The sequence below is a fragment of the Capsicum annuum genome, chromosome 8 (assembly GCF_002878395.1).
Source record: "Capsicum annuum cultivar UCD-10X-F1 chromosome 8, UCD10Xv1.1, whole genome shotgun sequence".
In the NCBI taxonomy this organism is placed as follows: Eukaryota; Viridiplantae; Streptophyta; class Magnoliopsida; order Solanales; family Solanaceae; genus Capsicum; species Capsicum annuum.
In genome coordinates this window covers 150,844,335-150,860,133 of record NC_061118.1, presented here as the reverse complement: position 1 = coordinate 150,860,133, position 15,799 = coordinate 150,844,335, and the positions used below count along the sequence as shown (strand labels likewise).

Here is a 15,799-nt window from a genome sequence, read left to right as displayed (position 1 = left end):
AAAGTGGTTGATAAGTCGAGTATGAACTAGATTGAATTGGAAATTTTGATGAATTAATATGAAGATAAAGGCTCTGACCATGAAAATCATAATTTTCAGAGTTGAAGTTAAAGATGGGGTTAGAACCCACACGCAATAGGGCAACAACGTTTCAACATGCGTTTGCTTTGCCACTAGACTAATAATACGCTTAATTGTGGGTTCTTAGCTTATAATTTTTATATATTTACTAGATTTCTCAATATAAATACAAGATTCGTACGAAATTTAATGGGTTCTCGGGAACCCCCACCGTACCTTCTAGATCCGCTCCTGAATATAAATTTGAGTTATTTTTTAAATTTTGTGACAGAAGGTAGGAGTGAAAAAACGAAAATAAATTTTACTTATTTTCATTTTTTCAAATACAATTTCAAATTATATTTCACATACTGTTTTCACTAAAGTAAAATAATTTTTCGACAAAAAGTAAATAATTTTCATGGTCAAACCACTTTAAAAAAAAAAAAAAAAAAAAAGGCATCTCAGAATATTTTTAACACTATGCCCCTACCTGCAAAATTTTACTTGTGCATTAGTTTGTAAGTTTAAAAAAATGAACCAATGATCTTGTAGCAGAAGTAAGTCTGATTTCATCAAATATTAATAGTATTTCTTTTTGTTTATAAAGTATTTTAATATTTCTTTTAAATTTTAGTCAAACACAACCTTAGTGTAAACAGAAGTAGGTGAGACGATGGTCACCGGACACCGGCTTATTAGGGAACCAGTTAATGGAAGCGGCTACCACGCGGCGATCAATTCAACCAAATCCAGTCTTGCACGAAATTAACTCTGTACTAATCTCTTATTAACTCTAATTTACTCTAACTTCTCCCGGAGTACCTTTATTACACTTTTTTTCACCTTGAGCCAATTGAACCCTAAGCCCCATCCAACTCCGCCTCCCTAGAATCCTCCGTCCATCTATCTGCGTCAAAGGTTATGAGTTATTTGCCTATGGCTTCTCATCATCACCCGGGTTATAACGATGACAACCTTGATTATGACGTTGATGTGGATGGTGATGATGAGTCCAATTCATCACCTTCTGTTGTTGCTGGCGAGGTCACCATTGCTGTTGCGGGCGTTTCTACAAGTGATTCTCATGCTCCATTGATTCAGGCTGAACGGAAACGACCAAGGATTGATGATTTCGCCATTCCCGTTATTTTGCCCGGGGCCGTCGCAAAAAAGCCGGCGGCGGTTGATGAGTCGAGGAAGCTGTTTCAAAGGCTTTGGACTGATGATGATGAGGTTGAGCTGTTGAAAGGGTTTCTGGAGTATACGACGCAGCGCGTGTTGAACAATTCATCGGCGCAGCAGCACCATTACGATACGACGGCATTTTATGACTCGATCAAGAGCAAATTCCAACTTGATTTCAACAAAAACCAGCTGGTGGAGAAGCTCCGGCGTTTGAAGAAGAAGTTCAGGACTCTGAGGAGCAAGATGGGATCGGGGAAGGAGTTTGCTTTCAAGAGTGCTCACGAACAGGTAACTTTCGAGATCTCTAGTAAGATATGGGGCAATGGAGGCTCTTATGCCCGCAACAGCCCTGGAAGAGGAGGCCCTATTGGTTTCCCCGCCCAACACCCGTTGGAAGATGGTGGATTGGATGATGAAGATGCTCATTCTAACCCTAACCCTAATTCTGATGCTATTGTCATTTATAATAGCCCCAAATTTAATCTTAACTCTAACCCTAATCCTAATGGCCCTAATGGGATTGACATGAAAACTAGATCACAAAAGAGGGCCCCACAGGTACCTGCTGAAGTTCTTAAAGCTGAGCAACAGGTTTTTCAGCCACCCGGGTTCAGCCCTAATGTGCCAATGCCGAGCACAAACGTGAACCCGATGGGAACTACTCCTATGGTTGGAGTTGCAGCCACGGCTCCGGTGGCAGCTGCTCCTGTGGTTGGAGTTGCAGACACGGCTCCGGTGGCTGCTTCAGTTCCTAGTTTGATTGAGGAAACAGTGAGGAACTGTGTATCGCCAATTTTCAAGGAGCTGCTGAACAATGTGGCTAATTTGAACAGGCCTGCTAGAGGGTTCGGGTTCGGGTTTGGGTTTGGAGGAATGGAGATGAGTCCGATCCCATTGGGCTTTGGGGGAGGTGCAATGAGCATGGAAATGATGAAAGATGAGAAGTGGAGGAAGCAGCAGATGTTGGAGCTGGAAGTGTATTCGAAGAGGTTGGAGCTGGTGCAAGATCAGGTGAAAGCACAATTGGAGGAGCTGAGATCAATGGGAAGTTAGCTTGCTGATGACAACAATTGGAAAAAATGGTTGCTTTTCTAATGTATACAACTATTCAAATAATTCTAGTGGATAATTTTATCAGGCTGTTGACGACAAAATGGATGGTTTAGGTGTAAGTTTCAGGTTTCGACAAAAAAAGAGGGATGATTTAGGTGTAAGTTATCGGTTTGAAAAAAAAAATGAATGGTTTAGGTATTTAGCTTTTGGTTGCTGAATAATGAGTTCTAGACTTTGTTGCAATATAGATGTTTCGTCTATTTTGTATATAGAAATGAAATGATAGAAAGGCTAAATGTGGAGTTAATGTCAGTTCTTGATCTCTCTTATTTAAATGCTGCTTCTCTGCATTTGCAATTGTCTGTTATCCCTACTGCCTTTACAACTTTCCAGGTTCATTTTCTGCTTCTACTTTTCAAAGAAGGAGATTTAACTCTTTTTCCTTTTTTGATTGGTAAGGAAAATGTTTTCCATGATGAAAATATTCCCTATGTCCGTGCTTACTAAGTACTTTGTGTTCAGTGGTGATTAAAGGGAACTGAGTAGGTTGTGGACATTCAACTGAGTTCGCAGATTCAGAAGAATCTATTACGTTGTATTTAAGTGCGGCAGAAAGTATAGATACACATTTCAAAATCTACTCCGTGTAAGTTGTACTAGTGTTTAAATTTTGGATTCGCCACTACCCTCACTTCTCTTGATTTCTGTCTTGTTTGAGAAACTGTTAAAAGTACTCCCCATGAGTAAGCCTATGAGGAAAAACTGCAGTTATGATACTAGTGGTAAATCTATGCCAGGGATCTCTTACAGAAAAATATCTTATTGGCATTTATGAAATCCAAAAGTGAGTGTTCTTTCTAGGAGTAAAAGCACTATTTCAACTTTCCATGTTTAAGTGATGGTCTAATTAAGTGATGTGATTTAATAACAATGGTCTGCGTACCCATCATGCACTGTTCCCCATGTCTCTGCCTGCAAACATTTTGTTCATTGGTGGCAAAAGGGAACTGGTGTAGTTTCTGCCTTCTTGAGAAACTGTAAGGTGTTCCCATGAAGAAGCCTGTGAAATAAAAAAAAAAACTGCAATTGCAATACAAGTGCAGGGCAAATCTATGCCAGGAATCTCTTACGGGAAAGTATCATTCATCTTTTGCCCACTTATGAAACCCAGAAGTGAGTGTTCTTTCTAGGAGTAAAAGCATTAGCTGATTGCGAATTTCCAATTTAGATGGATGCTTTCAAAAAGCAGCTAATACAAGATAAACGAGGGGTGGATTAAAAAGTTAATAGTTTACATGGAAACAATAGCAACTTTCCCAGTTTAAGTGATCTGATAAGGTGATGTGATTTTAGTTAATCATGCTTCAATAACAAAAGTCTACGTGCGAACACCTCATGAATGTTATTGATTTTGTTGATATGATGTAATGCAAATACCGGAGACGAGTAAATTTTAATCAACAAGATGTGAGTAGTCATCTCGGTCTATCTTTTTCTATGCACGGCATGCAGTGAAATGATGCTTGTGTGGTTTGGAGGAAGAGTATCTGGTTATTTGCCTAAAACTCCAGTTTGTTGACTATCAAAGAAGAATCATACGATGGTAGATTTGACTGATACCGACATGTAAAATTCAACAGATAGATACAGAGTTGAGAAAATGTAGTCTTAGAAATATTATTCAGGAGGATCAGTAATGAAATCAATAGCTTTAGTTTATGATTTGCTTCTCGTCATCAATAGATGGTGAACTTTTCTTTGGTCTTCTCAAATACTTGCTCAGCTATCAGGGCTCCCTTATCTTCAGCCTGCGGGATCTCTAACTGTGCTTTCTGATAAAATCCAGTACCCCTTAAGAGCATCTGCAATGAAATCGTCGAAGCCAATAGCAAATGCAGCTTTCAGCTTTGGCTCCATATACCAACCTCTGTGCAAACAACATAACATAGAAGCATCAGCATTATTGAAACAACAAAGACACTCTTCAGTTTAAAAGAACAACATAATGGTAAAAGAGTCTTAAGGCGCGAATGTGAACCTTGATGCGTGAGAGATGGATAGCACGAAAGCACATCCGACAGGGCTCACAAGAAGCATATACCTCACAATCTAAAAGCTCAATTCGATGGGTGAGCAAAATACCTTTTTAACACAACTTGCAGCTCCACAATATGGATGAGGAGAATTATGTATACATCAATTATCACATGACATACTTAACCATTCCGTCTTTGTCTGCTAAGGCATTTTCGTAGTTGCCCCTGACAATACTGAGCTACTTCACAGTTCAACCGGTATCTTATTATTATTCAAACTAACTTTATTCTAAATAATTTCTCGTTGGTTAATCATAGAGATCTGATGTCATAAAAAGACAGTATACATTTTCTTCTCCAACTACTTTTTTCCACGAGCTGCTATGTGAACCTCACGGATCTCACCAAAGTAACATAACTGCAAATAATGAGTAGCCATGAAATTTAATACTAGTGTTTAGTCGAGGTGCGCAAGCTGCCCTAAACACCACCATTGTCTAAACAAACGAAAAAAAAAAAAAAAAAAACTTAAGCTGCTGTAAAGCCACAACATATTGACATAGCTCATGCCATGAAAGGTGGTGGGTGGGAAAATTTCACCCAACCACTCCACATCCTAGTATGCTTGACATGCTATGAAGGATGGGAAGTAGTAAGATGGGCGTCCTCACTATGAGAATCCCCTCCACCACCTCCAACCAAAAGACAACATAACTGAATAAAGGAGAAGGTGTTGGCAGGTTGACAAACAGTATAAAGAAGGTCAATTTCTGAAGAATCCTCTTGGCAATGAATCCATTGTTAGGCCCGTCTAGAGAGGAACACAATTTAAGGATTCATATAGTCGACCCCAGCTTTGTTTGGTATTCAGTAGCAGTTGATTAATTGAATGTGTTTTTATCTTTCTGAGGGCTAGCCCAAATACCACATCTATATTTTGCTTGGTTCTTCAATAATGTCGACGAGTGCGTGCCATATCCTCCAAAAGTGCATTTTTAGAGGATCCGATACGAGGCGTGACAACATTTTTGGAGAGTCTGAGCAACATAGACAACCGTTATCAAAAAACAAACAGCATAACAATACTTGTTGTGCCAGTATTATAGAATAGCTTGATATGACAGGGTCATAATTCCTGATCAAAAAACAATGATAGAAGGTCATAACTAACTGATTCTGCACGCCCAAGGATTAGAAGGAGTTCCAGCAAATGGATAAAACATGGTATAAAGCAAGACTTACTTCGACTAGGACTAGGAACTAAAACAGCAGATAAGAGTCATCAGACAATTGGACATGAATAATGGATTGGAAAAACAACTCAAAAAAGAAAAATGACAGCAGTCAACATCAACAACATGCTGCCTCCAGCATATTATTGGAAGGGGATCATCCTTTGAATCCACACGAATTAGTAAGAACCTCATTGTGCAGAACAAATCATGGAGTAGGAACACTAACTTCTCTTACAGCTATAACCTCTGCATGAAATGTAGGGTCGTTATGCTTCAAAACCATGTTGTGGCAGCTAACAATAACGACATCATTGCAAACAACAACTGCACCAAATGAGCCTCCATCTCCACCTTCTACACCTTTGTAAGCTTCTATAACCGCTTGTGTCAAGAATTAGTGGTCTTTGTCCTTCACAGCTGGTGGATTTCCCTGAGGACGAAGAGAAGCTTAACATTTATTATTTTTCTTTCTGAAAACAAGTATAACATTTAATGAAATATACACTAACACTGCAGATAGAAAAGTTATAGAAGCAAAAAGTCAAATAAATAAATCCAAAGGGCCATCTGGCAACATGTATGCCCATCTGACTTTAAGTAAAATCGATAAAGAAAGTACAGAAGACATTTACTTGACATAAACAGTATTTAAGAAGCAGAAAGGTAGAGAGGATGAACAAGATGTATCTCACCACTCACCAGCATATAATTAGAAGGTCGGTCTTCAATGCGTGTAATGAAGTAATATTAATAAATAAGTTTCATGTTGGTACACTGAGCAAGACACAGATCGACATCCATGCAGGAACCAGGAAACTTTCAGATTACCTTCTTGGTGACCAGTAAATGCACTGGTTACTGAGATAGTTCCATCCTTAGCTTCAACAACTGCTCAATGAACACAAGAAGTCAGGAAAAACTTCTGTAATACAACTTGATGAAAAAGTCGTAAAACAAAATTGCAAAATAACACTAGCCAGATGGGGGTCCAACACTTTTCCACCTTTAGACAAAATAAAAACGACTAATCATGCTTCCGTAGAGCTCATACACATGTAAAAGTCCACGGGCGGAGCTAGGTAGGGCTGATGGGTTCATCCAAATCCCCTTCAACGGCAAATTATATTATTTATATATGGTTAAAATTATTCATTATGTATACATACATGTTGAACCCCCTTCAACTTCTTTCTCTTTTTACTACTTCCTATTTTGAACACCCTAGTGAAAATTCTGATTCCGTCATTGTGTAACACAACTCAGTAAAGCACTAGTAATATGCCATTGCAGGCTAAAAGTATTAAACATCACAACATGATAGCAAAACAAGTTCAAAACAAATACACCATAATTACAATTCAACTAAATAAGTAAAACAGTATAAATGCTGCAACTTTTTCAGGCACAACCAAGAAAAAAAAAAGTCACAGATCACAATTCAACTAGCCCCAACTACCAAAACTTGAATTTTTATTGAACATGGAAATGATGAAGGATGAGCCGGGGTCTATCGGAAACAGCCTCTCTACTTCTTCGGATGTAGTGGTATGGACTGCGTACATTCTACCCTCCCCAGACCCACTATGTGGGAATATACTGGGTTTGTTGTTGTTGTTGTTGGAAATGATGAAGGACGAGAAGTGGAGGAAGCAGCAGATGTTAGAGCTGGAAGCGTATTCGGAGAAGTTGGAACTGGTTCAAGATCAGGTGAAAGTGTAATTGGGGGAGCTGAGATCAATGAGAAGTTAGCTGCTGATGACAACAATTAGGAAAAAAAGAAGGTTGTGTTTTTAATGTATACAATTATTCAAATCATTCTAGTGGATAGTTTTATCAGGTTGTTGATGACAATGGGATGGTTTAGGTATTTAGCTTTTGGTTGCTGAATAATGAGTTGTAGACGTTGTTGCAATATAGATGTTTCATCCATTTTGTATATAGAAATGAAATGATAGAAAGGCTAAACTTGGAGTTAATGTCAGTTCTTGATCTCTCTTATTTAAATGCTGCTTCTCTGCATTTGCAATTGTCTGTTATCCCCACTACCTTTACAACTTTCCAGGTTCATTTTCTATTTCAATCACAATACTGGTGCATGGTAAATCTATGCTAGGAATCTCTTACAGAAAAATATCTTATGGGCATTTGTGAAATCCAAAAGTGAGTGTTCTTTCTAGGAGTAAAAGCACTATATCAACTTTCCATGTTTAACTGATCTAATAAAGTGATGTGATTCTAGATGCAATAAACAAGATAAGATATACAACTGAGGAGGGGTAGACTTTTGAAGTAAAGAAAGGAAAATCTAACAGTTAAAATGCATTAATCTTTAGATTCAATCCAAGGGAGAAGAAAATCAACTCATACAATGAAATTTTTATCAAGAATCCAAAAAGGGTCCACGCCCTCACTCTTGATATCAATCTTGGTATCTCGATTTGCATCATAAAGTGAATATATCTTAGTCAATCATGATTAACTGTGTAGCTTGTGGCTGGTTCAACTATGAGTTTCCAGATTCAGCAGAATCCATTGCTTCATAGTCTAACGTTGTATTTAAGTGCGAAAAAAAGTATAGATACACGGTTCCAAAATCTACTCAACTGATAACTCATAGTAGTATCTTTTCCTGTGCACAACATGCAGTGAAATGACACTTGCGAGGTTTGAAGGAAGAATAGTTGAATATTTGCTTAAAAACTCCTGTTTGTTGACAATCAAAGAAGGAAGAATCATACGATCGTAGATTTGACTGATATCGACATGTAAAATTCAACAGATAGATACAAGGTTGAGAAACTGTAGTCTTAGAAATATTATTCAGAGAAAAGCATAATCAGTTTATCAACATCAGGAGGATCAGTAATGAAATCAGATTAACTTTAGATTGTGATTTGCTTCTTGTCTTCAATAGATGGGGAACTTTTCTTTGGTCTTCTCAAATACTTGCTCAGCTATCAAGGCTCCCTTACCATCAGCCTGTTGGATCTCTAATTGAGCTTTCTGGTAAAATCCAGTGCCTCTTAGAGCATCTGCAATGAAGTCATCGAAGCCAATAGCAATTGCAGCTTCAGCTTTGGCTCCATATACCAACCTCTGTGCACGTAGAAGCATCATTTATTATTACTTTTCAGTTTAATAAACATAATAATGGTAAAAGAGTCTTAAGGCGCGAATATGAACCTTGATGCGTGATAGATGGATAGCACCAAAGCACATCGGACAGGGCTCACAAGATGCATAAATCTCACAATCTGAAAGCTCAATTCGATTGAGCTTCTTACATGCCTGGAGATGTGTTAAAACCGATGAGCAAGAGAGATGGGGTGAGAAAATTACTTTTTAACACAAAACATGCAGCTCCATAAAATAGATGAGGAGAATTATGTATACATCACATGACAAACGATACTTAACCATCCCTTCTTTGTCTACTGATGCATTATCATAATTAACCATGACAATACAGAGCCATTTCATAGTTCAACAGGCATCTTATGATTAGCCAACTTTAGTCTAACCCCAATAATTTCAAGTTAGTTGATCATAGAGATCTGATGCATCAAATGATTGCACTTATTTTTCAATCCATGCATCTCTAAAGGTAGAAGACTAGACCACTTCATAAACTACTTCGACTAGGATTCAGAAGTAAACAGCAAAGAGAGTCATCAGACAATTGGACATGAATAATGGATTGGAAAAACAACTCAAAAAGAAAAATGACAGCAGTTAACACCGACAACATGCTACCTCCAGCATATTATTGCAAGGGGATCATCCTTTGAATCCACACAAATTAGCAAGAATCTCATTTTGCAGAACAAATCCGGGGTAGGAACACTAACCTCTCTTACAGCTGTAACCTCTGCATGAGCTGTAGGGTCGGTATGCTTCAACACCATGTTGTGGCAGCTAACAACCACTTCATCATTGCATACAACAACTGCACCAAATGGGCCTCCATCCCCACTCTCTACACCTTTGTACGCTTCCTCGACCGCCTGTGTCAAGAATTTGTGGTCTCTGTCCTTCACAGCTGGTGAATATCCCGGAGGACGAAGAGAAGTTTAACATTTATTATTTTTCTTTTTGAAAACGAGAACAACATTGAATGAAACATACACTGCAGATGGAAAAATTATTGAAGGGAGAAATCGAATAAAGTAAATCCAAAGGGCCATCTGGCAGTAAGTAAAATAGACAAAGAGAGTGCAAAAAGATATTGACTTAACACAAACACTATTTAAGATGCAGAAAGGCATAGAGGATGAACAAGACATATCTCAACAGCATATAATTAGAACAAAGGTCCTTCAATGAGTGTAATGAATTAACATTAACAAACAAGTTTCATGCTTGTACAATGAGTAAGACGCTGAGATCGACATCTATACAGGAACCAGGAAACTTTCAGGTTACCTTCTTGGTGAGCAGCAAATGCAGTGGCAACTGAGATGGTTCCATCCTTGGTTTCAACAACTGCTCAATGAATACAAGAAGTCAGAAAAAACTACAGTAATTCAACTTGATGAAAAAGTCATAAAACAGTAAATTCCAAAACAACACTAGCAAGATGGGGGTCCAACACTTATCCACCTTCAGACAAAATAAAAAAGACTAATCATGCTTCTGTAGAGCTCATACACATGTAACAGTCCACAAGCAGACCAAGATAGGACTGAGGGGTTCATCCAAACCCATTTCAATGGCAAACTATAATATATATGCAGATGTTGAAACAACCCCACCCCACCCCACCCCACCCAAAAATAAAACTTCTTTCTGTCTTTAGTGCTTCCTATTTTGAACCCCTTAGTAAAAATTCTGGGTCCACCACTGTGTAACACAATTCAATAAGGCACTAGTAATACGCCATTGCAGGCTAAAAGTAGTAAACATCACAACATGATAGCAAAACAAGTTCAAAACAAATAGTACACCATAATTACAATTTAACTAAAGAAGTCAAACAGTATAAATTCTGCAACTTTTTCAATCACAACCAAAAAAAAAGTTACAGATCACAATTCAAAATCTTAAAGTTTAATTCAGTCAACCCACAAACCCAAAACCAGATCATCCCCAGAAAGAAACAACCAAACCCCATTAACAAAAACATATTAAAGATCCAAAATTGACCAAAGAAAATGCATAACAAATACAATGGGTCAATAAAACAAACCCCTACATGCATCAAGATCCTAACCAAAAACCCAATAAAAAAAAAAATAACCAACAAAATTCTCAATTCAAGAAAGTTCACAAATCTAAAATATCATAAAAATACGACATACCATTTGCTTCTTCCATAGTGAATCAAAATTTGAGATGCAAAGAAATGGTAAAAATGGGTTAAGTTTGATGTGAGGGAAGAAGAAGAGAGAAATGTATTATATAGAGAGAAATAGGGAGACAGTAGATAGGATGAAACGTGGAAAATAGCAAGTCAAAAATGAACCACGTATTACTATTTTTCTTAAAGTGTACTTATATAATAAAGATTGAAAAAAGGGGGAAAGGGTAAAGAGAGATCTAAGGAAAAAGAGAGCTATTGATTGGCTGACCAAAAAAGAGCAAGCCCACAATAAGATGGAAAATTGAAGAGAGGACATAATAGGAATCGTATTGATTGATGATATGATACAAAAAAGGGGATGGATGTGACCAAAATCTTTTTGCTCTTTCCCTAGTTATTTACGTGAGGAACATGCTTTTCTTATTTGTCCTTTTTTTGGGTTACATTCTTCGTGTTGAAGTCTGATTAATATATTATTACGTAAAAAAATATTTTTTAGAAAAGTGCTTATTATTGATTTTTTTTCCATACTTTTATAAATTATTTTTCCTTTTTGAGTTTCATGCCTAAATTATTGAGGGCGTAAAAACGCACTTAAACTATCACTCATTAATTTGAGAAACACACAACAAAATAAACAAAGATCAAACAAAAGTATTCTAAAAATGAAAAAAATAATGTGCTCGTAAAGAGGAACAAAAACATGTCACATAAATTAATTTTTCAGAAAAGGGTCAAAAATATCCTTAAACTTTTTGAAATGGAACAAAAATATCCTTGGTTAGTTTTTTGACTCAAAAATACCTCTCTGTTAAATTTTTGGCTCAAAATTATTCTTCTCTCTAACGATTGGACACCAAGCATGCCACATAGATCAAAAACGTCACTTGAACAGTCCACATTAGCATTCAAATAAAAAAGTCCTCATTTAATACATTAACCCACTTAATAACCATAAAATTCAACCCAACCCAAACTCCCTTTTAGAGATGAAAGTTTGAATGCATGTAATTGCGCTCAAACTCCACATAAAGGTTGAATTTTATAATATTTGATTCATGTTTGTTAAAAGCTGATGATTTTCAAACAAATTCTTCCCAGCAGAACAAAGTATTAATTTTCTTAACAAAATTTACAATTTAAAAGCTTAAATAAAAAAGGAAAAGAAAAGCGAAAATCTTTTTTCTTAAAAGGAGTTTCAATCATCACTTTGAAATTATTTCTCCTTCGACTTGTCATCGTTGAAGTATTCGTTCATTTTACACAATGTATTTCTATTGAAGCGAATTTGAAAATGTTTCAGTTAACGGCTCAACAAAGAAGCAAAAGAGAGTTTTTGGGTTGATGATTTTTGAGAAGAAATGAAGAATATTTTGGGTCGGGTAGGGTTTTAAAATTGGGATGATGATTATCACGTCGGTTGATGGATTGGATGAGGCTAATTTTAAGCCAAAAATTTAATAAAGGGATAATTTTGAGTCAAAAAACTAACGAAGTGTATTTTTGCTCCATTTCAAATAGTTCAGGGTTAAGAAAATATATAATTAAATATGTTTTTATTACTTTACTCATTAAGGGCCCGTTTGGCCATGGAAATTTTTTCCTTTTTTTCGAATTTTTTTTTCGGAGTTTGAAATTGTGGTGTTTGGCCATGAAAATTTGAAAAATAATTTCGGAAATTTTTTCTGAAAAGGGAAAACATTTTTTTGTTATTTTCACAATTTTTCAACTCCAATTTCAACTTTTATTATTATTACATATAACCCCAATCTTTTAAATTTTTACATAAAACTCTCCGTATAATAACATTACTTTTTCAATATTACATATATAGCAGTTTTAAAGAACAAGATAATTATAATTTCAAACTTAAATTCTCATCATTATTTTTATCCCTTATTTAATTTTCTCCTTATTTAAGATATTATTTTACTGCTAATTTATATTTATATCCATAAATATATAAAATATGTTATATATTAAGTTTATACCATATATATACCATATACACATATATAAATATACAAAGTGTTAAGAAACATTCTAAGCATATTTATAATATAAATATACAAAGTATGTTATATATGAAGTTTATACCATGTATATATCATATACACATATATATAAAAATACAAAGTATAAAGAAATATACTAAGCATATTTATATATTTATGGTATATGATATAATATACCATAAATATGCAAAACATGTTTTACATAGAAATAATTTATTCACACACAGTAAAATCTTTCATGTATAAGAAAATTAAAGAAATAAATTAGCGGTACCCTAAAATTTAATAACAACTCATCATTTCCTATTTTTTAGGAACGAAAAATGAAGGAAATAAATTAAATAAATTCCTAAAAAGATAAATCTATTTGAAAGATAACATTTGTTACCTAAAAAACAGGAAGTAGTGATCCGTTAATATAACATCTATATTTAAAATTTTCAAAAATGAGAAAACGGCTGTTAATGTAAATATTATATATGTCATAATTGAAATTCATTAAATATGGCCATGTATATGTAATTATTTTTATAATAGTGGCTAATTGTGTTCTTTTTTTATTAGTAGGTAAATTTTAATTGGGTGATTTTGATAGTTTATAAAAGTTAGGGCATAAAATCATATTTAAAAAAGTTTTTTCAAAAATCAAAAAAAAAAATTTCAAAAAAGACATGGTCAAACACAACTCCAACTCCGAAAAATTTTAATTTTCATGGCACTATTAAGACAGGAATAATAACATTGATCTACTTCATCACATTATTTGATAGTGCTCTTCTTCTTCTTCTTTCGTTGTCTTGTATGTTTTTTTTTTTTTTCTTTCATCGGATAATTGTTAATTATATTGGGACAAGTTAATTTGAAGTCATACAGGAAAGTCACATATTAATAATATAACCTCGTTGAAAAGACAATTTCCTTTGGCTATTTTCACTTTTATTCTCTGTGTTCTAAATATGCACGTAAAATTTTATCTTTTCAAGACTCGTTTATTAGAATAAACTTTAATATTTGTTTAAAATTTTCATTGTTAAAAAAAATATTTTTCACCGCTTATGAAATTCTAACATGTAAGTAATTTTAGATCTCATGAAAAAAAAAATGAATGATAATTTACAGTTATTTTTTCTTTTCAAAAAATTAGACAAATGGACCCACACGCTTCGTTTTAAAGCTTTATGGATGACAAGAGCAAATTTCAAATAGGTATATGAAAAGATTTGGACATGAAATAAAGTGATCGGTAGATACAACAGAATTACAGGTAATAATAAGATTTCCAATTAGAGAAAAAAGAAAGAGTTAAAAAAATATTTTACACTGTCACTTAACTTGACCTGCTATTGCAAGTTACCCAATTATTTACATAAAAATTAAAAAAGAAAAAAATTAGGTACTGCAATAGCAAGTCAAGTTTACCTGATAGTGTAGAATATTTTATACACTGTCGGTGCACAAAATTTAAATTCAAAAAAAAAAAAGTGATTGGCACTAACTTAACCTATACAAAACAAGATTGGCAAGTAGAGGAAAAAAATAAAGATTGACAATAAGATAAAGATTGCCAAGTAGAGAGAAAAAAAAAAAAAGATTGATAGTAACTTAACCGATAGAGAATTAAAAAATTGGTGTAAGGAAAGAGGAAACGAGGAAAGAAATTATAAGGTGGAAAATCGATCTTTCACTAATAAGGTAAAAATACAGGCAGTAACCAATTGAGTTATTAAGATTTTTCTTTAACGTTTAAAATCTAATATATGATTCTTTTTGTGCAGGAGAAAAAAAAACATTTTTTTACTAGATTCAAAATGTGTTAATTAATAATCTCAAGAGGCATAATTTTTAAGATTATGATTGAACTAATTTAGTTAAACTAATTAAGTTAGTTGTTTTAATCTAACCTTAATTTTTTTTTAAATAAGTGATTCAGAGTTTGAAACCTTTCTTACCTTTGCATCACATTCTTCACGTGGTGGCTATCTTTTAATTTTGCTACAAGTGAAGTATGTGATTATTGTTCAACCATAAACTTTAACATTCTTTCTTTCTTTGAGTGTTTTGATCCAACATCTCAAGAAACTTTGAAAAACATAAAGGATAATCAGGTGTACAAGAATAATTTATGCACAGAATATGGAAAAGTGTTAGACCACAAAGATAGTACGTAACCTTACCTTTCATTTCTTTCCAAAGCTGTCTCCGTGGCTCAAAAAGGATAGACATTAAAATTAAAAAAAAAAAAAAAAAAGAATTGTGCTATTCTTCAATACCTTTTCAAGTGATAATCGTTACACCTATGAAGGGGGATAAGGATGATAAGAATAACCATAAAATAATACTAAGAAAATATGGAATAGATAGAATTTTATGGTAATGTTGGCTTCTTCATCCATGTGAAGGTCTTTTTAAATTTACTAAAACCAATGGAAAAACATTCCTAGGATTAGATACCATCTCTTTAATAATTAACACGTTATCACCCATGTGAAGTGTTTTGATAATTACTACAATGTTCAATGTCACATACTTACCTAACAAGATAGCGCACTTAAACCTTTCCTTTTCATTTATAGACTCTTTGTTGACTAGTTGGACCAACTTTATGTACACATTGAGTCATCAAATCCACCTATTGATTGCTACATGTTAAGACTTAGGCTTATTACATAGAGAGTTGGTCACGATATTCCATTTAAACGTTTTAGCTTAATTCAACATCTCAACTCCCAATAAAGACAAAAAAAATGACATTTTATGTGATAATATCAACTACTCCATAGACAAATGAGAACACTAAAAATGTCTAATTGAAGCGCTTCATTAGTGTGAATGGAATATCCTAACACAATGAACAATAGCATAACAAAATAATATCTATAAAATGCTTTGTAGAATTTACAAAGTAGGAATATG

General features: G+C 34.5%; 2 protein-coding genes and 1 pseudogene across 2 annotated transcripts; 1 reads left to right on the top strand and 2 right to left on the bottom strand.

The window, feature by feature from the left end:
• The first annotated feature begins 675 nt into the window (after window positions 1-675).
• LOC107839480 (probable transcription factor At3g04930) lies at window positions 676-2,613 on the top strand. Its single transcript, XM_016682981.2, has one exon. It carries the CDS (start codon window positions 985-987, stop codon window positions 2,299-2,301), a length of 1,317 nt encoding a protein of 438 aa, XP_016538467.2. The 5' UTR covers window positions 676-984; the 3' UTR covers window positions 2,302-2,613.
• A 1,296-nt stretch (window positions 2,614-3,909) lies between these two features.
• LOC107879300 lies at window positions 3,910-6,818 on the bottom strand (annotated as a pseudogene).
• Window positions 6,819-8,363: 1,545 nt separating this feature from the next.
• Window positions 8,364-11,236, bottom strand: LOC107839479 (guanosine deaminase). The gene is made up of 5 exons (XM_016682980.2): window positions 10,870-11,236; window positions 9,995-10,054; window positions 9,421-9,611; window positions 8,756-8,860; window positions 8,364-8,668 (listed from the first exon to the last, which is right to left on the bottom strand). Exons 1-5 carry the CDS (start codon window positions 10,883-10,885, stop codon window positions 8,480-8,482), a joined length of 561 nt encoding a protein of 186 aa, XP_016538466.2. The 5' UTR covers window positions 10,886-11,236; the 3' UTR covers window positions 8,364-8,479.
• Between the last annotated feature and the right edge of the window lie 4,563 nt (window positions 11,237-15,799).